The sequence below is a fragment of the Sturnira hondurensis genome, unplaced genomic scaffold (genome assembly GCF_014824575.4).
Source record: "Sturnira hondurensis isolate 20B ecotype Veracruz unplaced genomic scaffold, ASM1482457v3 Scaffold0010428, whole genome shotgun sequence".
Lineage (NCBI taxonomy): Eukaryota > Metazoa > Chordata > Mammalia > Chiroptera > Phyllostomidae > Sturnira > Sturnira hondurensis.
In genome coordinates, this window is record NW_028083059.1 from 11,553,266 (window position 1) to 11,561,579 (window position 8,314).

Genomic DNA, 8,314 nt, shown 5'->3' on the forward strand with positions numbered 1-8,314 from the left:
TCAGATTTCTTTCTCAAGGTCTGTGTACCTTGTTTCATAACATTATTCCACACACTACTGACCATTTGGGAACATTTTCTCATCCAGTCATCTTCAAGTCTTAATGAGTTCATAGATACAAAGTATATAACACAGTAACAGGTTTTCTGGAATACCCAGCATTTGTGATGTACAGACTTCACTGAACGCAGGTATCTTGGATTCCTAAGTAAACACTTCAGACTGCCTTCGACCATCTGGGAAGCAGGACAACACCTCATCTCCCTAGTTTTGGTTTCATTTTCTCTCATAGTTTGCATTTCCTTTCTGTATTATGTAAGCTGTATGCATAGATCACTCTCAGTAGGTTGAGTGATTTTGTGCATCAGTAATTTGAAAAGTTCAGCAAAATGAATACATTTTGTCTTTTGAGAATCTTCTGATAAATTGTCTGTAACTTCCTGCTGGTGATCCCTGGTTTTTTCGTCTCTGAGTTTCTTTACGTACTTTGTCCGTCTGTAGGTTTGCGTGGGTGGCACGAGAATTCTCTCAGTCTTGCTGGCATATGCTTACTAAAGCACTTCAGATTTTTCAAGTCTTTTCTTCCCAACAAATAGTGATTCATCTCTTTCTTTTTCATATGTAAGACTTGAAGTTAGGAAGACTCACAGAAAGGAAAATATTGCTTGGGACCCTGCTTGAGGGTCCCATTGTTGGTGTCACAACTGTGTTGTTTATTGAATTTTCAGTGACCATCATACATTTACATCTTAGCTAAACCTTAAGTTTATAACACTAATGTATATTCTAAAATTATGGTTTTTATAATAGTAATTTTTCCCATTTAAACTTGGAGGCTCTGTTGTACATTTTTTTTCTCATTGAAATGTAGTTTTTGAATTTCAAAAATTCTAAGTCACTCTTAAGAGGCATTGCCATCAGTACTTGCTTACACCGAGTCTTCCTTTCCTCAGGATATCCTGGTATCCATTGAAAACACGGTAGTAGCTCGAATAGAGGCCATAAGTCTGTGTTCCAGTCAACAATCCCATCTGGAATTCAGAATCAACAGCAAAAAACTGGAGCTGTCAACCCCACTTAAAGATGATATCATCTCCTCTGAAGATTTTCAAAGACAATTTGACACCTTGGAGAAAGCCGTGAAAGGAACAGTAGCCACTTACCTGGGTGGCCTTCCAGGTATCTGCTTATGTTTCCATCCGTTTTAGAAAGTGTACTTTTAATCGAATTGAAAGTATTTTAAATATGTAATTTTAGGCAAAGGGCATCAGAAGGAAAAACAAAATTCTAGTATCAATTATTCTTTTCCCCAGTGTTTGTATTGGCATTTTATTGGTACTTTAAAAAAATTTTTAGTGATGAACTGAAACTAACCAAACTTTGCTGAGTTTGACTACACTCACCAGAAAGAATGTATTATTCCATTTCATCCTTACAATAGTCCTGTGAATTCAGTGTCTACTCTTCAGTTCATCATCCATCATCACGCACCCACTATTTCTGAGGAGCTTATGCCCCCGGAACTAGGAATGCAGTCATAAACAAATAGATGTGCTCCTGCTGTTACGGCTCTCACAATCTAGTGGCAGAGGCAGACATTAAACACATAATTAGGAACTTTTTTAAAAAATTAAAATTGCCATAGCTTCGGTGAAGGAAAAATGTGGGGTGCTTCTAGAGCCTGAAATGGGGCAGTGTTCTGGTTGTGCAGGCCAGAAACAAACTCCCTAAAGAAAAGATTAAGATATTTGAAGGATTAATTGAATTTAACCAGGTGGTAGGGCTGGGGATTGGCATTAATACATGAGTAAAAAGGTCTGTGTGGGGGGAAAATGGAGAGGGGTTGACCTACTTGAGGAGTATATGGATCAGAATGGTGAAAGCATGTTGAGTGGGGGGCGGGGGGGGAATGGCAGTGCAGGGGGAGACTCTGAACTGGGTGAGGGGTTGAGGGTGGTTTAGGAGGTGTTTGGGCCCGGTTCAGGGTCCCAAGTCTTATTTCAACAGCTATGGAAATAACTAAAAAGCTTTAGACAAGGAGGTTGTATAGTATCAATATAGGAGTTTTAAAAAAACAATCATGCCATGTCATGGATGGAGATGGACAGCTGGGCGGCGGAAGTGACAAGATGACTCGGGGCCTCTGAAGTAGTCCAGGTGCGGAAGCAGTATTCATAACAGCAGCAGCAACTATACTGCCACCCACTGGTGCATAATAAATAATCTGGGAAGCAGGGTGCTTCAAATGTATCCACTCACTGAATTTTCAAAATAGTCCTGTGCGGTAGGTACCGTTATTGTCTCCAGGCGAAGAAGGTGCCCAACTAGCATGATGATAGTGGAGATGGTATACAGTGAATTGATTGCAGATGTATGTGAAAAACAAAATTTGGATGGGATTTAGTGATTGAAAGGCAGGTGTGGGATCTCCTAGGTGTCTGGCATGCGCAGTAACGGGGTTGGAGATTTCCAACCAAGGTGGAGAGAACTGGAGGAAAAGCAGGTTCACTTTAATGTAATATTGGAAAACATGAAGTTGGTATAAATATTTTAATTTAAATGGCAAAAAAATGAGGCAGAAAGTTTGTTAGAAGAATTTTCAAACACCTTTGCAGGTTATTCTTATGGGGAGAATTCTGAGTTTGATGTCTGGACATGTAGTAACCATTATATTACTAGAACTGAGCAGTCTTCATTTCCCATAAAAGGAATTTTTAAAAGATTTATTTATTTATTTATCTTTAGAGGAGAAGGTAAGGAGAGATGGAGAGAAATATCAATGTATGGTTGCCTGTCCTGGGTCCCCTGCTGGGAATTGGCCTGCAACCCAAGCATGTGCCCTGACTGGGAATCGAACTGCAGTTGTTTGGTTTGCGGGCCCGCACTCAATTCAGTGAGCTACACCAGCCAGGGTCCATAAAAGGAATTTTTATCTTGGTTTTGGGGGAATAGGAATAAAGAGGTTCTAACAGTTGAGAGGGAGAAAGAGAGAGAGAGAGAGGGAGTTAGCAGGTTGGTTGATTATTAGGAAGTTAGTTAAGTTTATATGATGAAGTATTAGGAATTATAATTGTAGTTCAAATGAATAAGTTCTACATTGAAACCCACCTACTATCTTATTCACAAATTATTTGAATGCAATTTTAGGACATCAAACAAACATCCAAAGTGTTAAAAAGAAGTAAAAATATGAAAATATCAGTGGTTCTGTTACCGAACAAAGGGTCCGAGGGGGGGGGGGCAATACTTGGCCCACCGAGGGATGCCAAAAACTGCTACAGAAAACAGGGGCCCCTCCCAAGGACGATACACTAATATCTATAGGGCTCTTCTGTCCGCCGCCAATTGGAAAGACATCTCTCAATGCCAGAGATTTACTGGCATCTCTCAATGCCAGTGAAAAGGAAACAAAATGTTTATTTAATGCTATTCAGGCCTAATGCCTTCTTTAAAATATTAAAGTCTTTAAGGGTATACACCTACACACACACACACACAGCGCTCCCTTCTCCCACTGTCCCAACTCCGGGTACCGTCAATCAGGAAAAGAGCACACGTCCATTTTTCAGGTCACTGGCACGTGAGCTGTGTCGCCTGCCTGTCCAGGCAGGATCTCCAATTAATCCAAAGTCATGTGGCACCTTTCACTGGCAAGAGTTCTTTGTACCAAGTCCTAGTCAAAGTCTCTCCTGGTTTCCAGGCCACTCAGCCAAAGGGAGCACGCCAAAGCCGCACTCCACCAAAAGCGCATGTCTTTCTTCTTCACCTAGCTGCAGGGATCTCCATTCTGGCAAAGCTATGTGGTTTTCCCTTTCACCTGGCCAAGAGGGGGTCTGCACTCTGCTGAAACCTCGTGTCTCTCCCTCCTAATGGCTACAGGGGTCTACATCTTTCCAAAACAGCGTGGCTCTCCCCCTCACCTGGCCAAGAGGGGGTCCTCACTCTGCTAAAGCCACATGCCTCTCTCGCAGGCACTCTCTCAGAGAAGCAGCCCCCAATTCCAGCCTGGGTAGCTGCCACTCACTTCTCCCTGGCCCAAAACTTGGCCACACCTATTTAACATATCTATGCAACCAGTTAAAGGTTCTAGATATGTTAAATGACCATACCAGAGGTTAGCTGCAAAACTGTTGCTATGCAAAACAGCTCTCAATGGCCCTGCTCCATTTGTCCCTTCCCCCAACTGACACTTGGCGGGGTTGGTGAGGACATCTTAATATTTCCTCCAATATTCCTGTACACTTTGAGTTCTGGACACCATTTCAAATCTTTTCTGGGCCCCCGCCTTTGGCTGCACCCTGTATCAGTTCCAGGACTTTGGCAACAGCACTGAAGACTGACTTCAGGCAAGATGAGCTTAGGCAAAGAGTGAGGAACAATGAAGGGGAATTGAAAATTGAGATATTAAGAGTATAAACTGTGGGATGGGTAAATTAGCATTGGTATGCAAAATAGGCATGTTAAATTGCATGTTATAAATTAAAAATCAGATAATGGCATAATCTATAGTGCTCAGCCAGACTTGAAAGGGTTTCTTAATAAATGCTATAAGCCCACAGAAAAGCATGGACTTTATTCACTGTATTGTCAATTTAGAGGTGGAAAATTTAAAGTATACACTATATATTTTTGCATAAGGTACTGAAGAAGAAGAAGAAAGACTGAGAATATTCACTGGGAATTAAGATTCATGAAGAGATGCCAAACACACACACACACACACACACACACACACATTGACACAGATGGATGGATGTTTTTAAGATTAACCGTAGTTCTTAGGAATCCGAGGGTGTTACCTAAGAATTAAGTTGATGAGAATGTAGAAAGTCCCAAGGGCCTAAACTGTTTACCAAAGCATCATGAAAATTGTTATTTTTTAGAACCAAATATTACATAAAAGTGAATTCCCTGTATGCTCAGCAAGAAACTATTTCTTTGGAAAATACAGAAATTTGCTTTTATTCCAGTAATAATAACAGATATATTTTTCTTGGCATTTAAAAAAGATTTGTACGTAGCTATAATTTAGAGTTGAAAAGTGATTTAACAATGCTTAAACTATTGCTCAAATTTAAAGAAACAATAATGAAGTAGAATATCCTAAGTAAGAATGTGCTCATTTCTCTCTTTTAAAGGTGTGTTTATCTTAGGTTTGGGTGGAACTGACTGTGTTTATGAAATCACAGCAACTCGTGTGCTGAATTCAGTGCTACATACAGTACCTTATACATGTAGGATTGTTTTAATATAAATTTACTAAAGCAAATTACATTATTAACTTTTGGTTAGAAATGAGAAGTCTGAACAATTCCTGTAAGCAAATAAGATGCTAAAATTCTTGGGCTAACATTTTCATATTCTTTCTCTCAGTTATTCCACTCAATGCCACACCAGTGGACGCCTTTTATAATGGCTGTATGGAAGTGAACATTAATGGCCAGCAGCTGGATCTGGACGAAGCCACTTTTAAACACAATGATATCAGAGCTCACTCATGTCCGTCAGCTTTGGAAAACAAAAAGAGGCCTTAAGTCATCTTTTCTCTACTGACATTTTCTTCCCGGGTGTAATTATACTTATATTTTAATAACAGTTAAAGGGTTTTACTTATGGATGGGCAGACCTTGATTATTTTATAGTACTTTGACCTTGGAATTATAAAAAGGTTCCTTTTCAAGAAAACAAGCTTCTCTTGTGATACAAATCACACTTTAAAAACTCTTAACTCTGTTGCTGTATAGAAATTAAATAATGTAAAGCCTAAAAAATTTTAATTTGAGTTTTTTACTACAAATGACATTTCTTCATTTTTATGTTTATAAAAGTAAATTTTAATTGTACTATCAGGAACTGGTGTTTAAATATCTATTTTTCTTGGAAGGCAAGAAAATAAACCTAAACAAATGTTCATGTGACTAAGTACTGTTGATCATAGCAGATACTATTTTATTTGTTTTGTTTTTTCCTAGTGAACACAGCAGAAGAAAGAGTGGCCTATTAATTTTAATTGAGTGGAAGGTCTTAAAGTTTTACTCCAAAACAGTTCCTCAGGGCTATCAGCTTTGGCTTCATCTCTTTTTCACTGGCTTCACTCTTGAACCCAGTAGTTTTACTGCATCAGAAAGCAAGTGGGACAAATTTTCAAGACAACATCACTTGTGAATCCTGCCTGTTGCTAATTGGGTTATCTGAGGATGAGATACTAGCTTGTGTTGGGATGGGTGTGAAAACTGAGTTGGGTACATTCCTTAAAGGTGGCTGTGCTTGGTCTCACAGCTGTAGATTAGGAATAGCAGAACTTAATGATGGAGGGAATGAATGAGAGACTGAATAATGGAAAAGCTCCTAGTTTTCTAACTAAGAAGCCCCTTGATTCCGACTTTAATCACCAGAGTAAGTTGCCAGAAGGTTACTGATTATTGAAGGACAAGACGAACTATGAAAACTAAAATAGATTTTAATGAAAGAGTAACAACAGAGGGACATAGTTAATGTTGTGTTTTTGAAATAAGCAGTTTTATCACTTCTAACCTACCATTCACATTAGGAATTAGGGTGATTTATTGACAGTTTAAAAAATAAAATTTTCCCACTATAGATATTTTATATCACATAAAGCATAAAAAATTGGTGTTGTTTTAAAAATTTGTATGAATAATACCAATTTTTTATCAACTCTTTGAACAGAACATAAAATTACTGCCCTGGCCAGGTAGCATAATTCGTTAGAGCATCATCCCCATACACCAAGGTTGCAGGTTCCATCCCCAGTTAGGGCAGATAAAAGAATCAACCAATGAATTCATTTTAACACTTTTTTTATATTTAAAGATATTTATGGATATTAAATGTCCTTATTTCATAGAATGTTTATTTCCACATATTAGAATATTGGATTATTAAAATGTATTATTTTCATCAAAAAAGAAAAAGCTCAAATAAACAATCTAACTTTACACTTACATGAACTTGAGAAAGAACAACAAACAAAGCCTAAAGTGCATATAAGGAAGGAAATAATAAAGATCAGAGCAGAAATAGGTGAAATACAGTCTAGAAAATGATATAAAAGATCAGTGAATCCAAAAGCTTGATCCTTTAAAAGATAAACAAAGATTGACAAACCTTTCATCAGACTCATCAAGAAAAAAACAAGAGAGGACCCAAGTAAATAAAATCAGAAATGAAAGAGGAGAAATAACAACTGACACCAAAGTAATTCAAAGGATGGTAAGAAAATATGAACAACTATTTACCAACAAATTGAACCACCTGGATAAAATAGATAAGTTCCTAGAAACACACAATCTTCCAAAAAATAAATCAGGAAGAATCAGAGAATCTAAATAGACAGATTACACCTAGTAAAATCAAGGCAGTAATAAAAAAAAAACCCTCTCAACAAACAAAAGTCCTGGACTGGATGGCTTCACAGGTGAATTTAACAAAACATTCTGAAAACTAACACTTCTCAAACTATTCAAGAGGCAGGGAGACTCCCAAGCTCATTTTACAAAGCCAGCATTATCCTAAAAGACACAACAAAAAAATAAAATGATAGGCCAGTATTCCTGATGAAAGATGGGTCTTTTTGATGAAATCCTCAACAAAAATATTCACAAACCACATGCAGCAATACATCAACAAAGTCACATACCATGATAAGTGGAATTTATTCTTGGCATGCAGAGTTGGTACATTTGCAAGTCAATAAATGTGATACACCACATATACAAAGTGAAGTATGAAAACCATGTGATCATATTAATAGATGCAAAAATATTTGATAAAATTCAGCACCCATTTATGATAAAAGCTGGAGCAAAGTGGAAATGGAGAGAACATATTAAACATAGTAAAAGTCGTATAGGACAAACCCACTGCTAGCGCTGTATGTAACAGGCAGAAAACCACAAGCATTCCCCTTAAGATCAGAAACAAGACAGGATGCCCACCTTCACCTCTCTCATTGAATGTAGTACTGGAAGTCCTATGCGTAGCAATCAAAAAACAAGAAGAAATAAAAGGCATCCAAATTGGAAGGGAAGAAGTGAAAAGTGTCATTATTTGCATATGACATGATGTTGTACATAGAAAAACCCTAAAAATTCCACCAGGAAGGTACTAGATGTATAAATAAATTCAGTAAAGTAGCAGGATAAAAATAATATGTAGAATACAGTTGCATTTTTATATGCTAAGAATGAACCATCAGAAAATAAAATTAAGAAGACAATCCTGTTTACAGTTGTTTCAAAAAGAATAGAATACCTGTGAATAAATCTAACCAAGGAATGTAAAAGCCCTGTAT

The 8,314-nt window shown here is 37.6% G+C and overlaps 1 protein-coding gene across 1 annotated transcript in view; it reads left to right on the forward strand.

Annotated features, from left to right (window-relative positions):
* The window catches only part of PROS1 (protein S), a 77,625-nt gene extending 71,910 nt beyond the window's left edge, over window positions 1–5,715 (forward strand). Inside the window, exons 14-15 of the mRNA XM_037059002.1 lie at window positions 954–1,179; window positions 5,374–5,715. Of these exons, the coding sequence (XP_036914897.1) occupies window positions 954–1,179; window positions 5,374–5,534 (387 nt within the window). The 3' untranslated portion in view covers window positions 5,535–5,715. The remainder of the gene's footprint in view (window positions 1–953; window positions 1,180–5,373) is intronic.
* The last annotated feature ends 2,599 nt before the right edge of the window (window positions 5,716–8,314 follow it).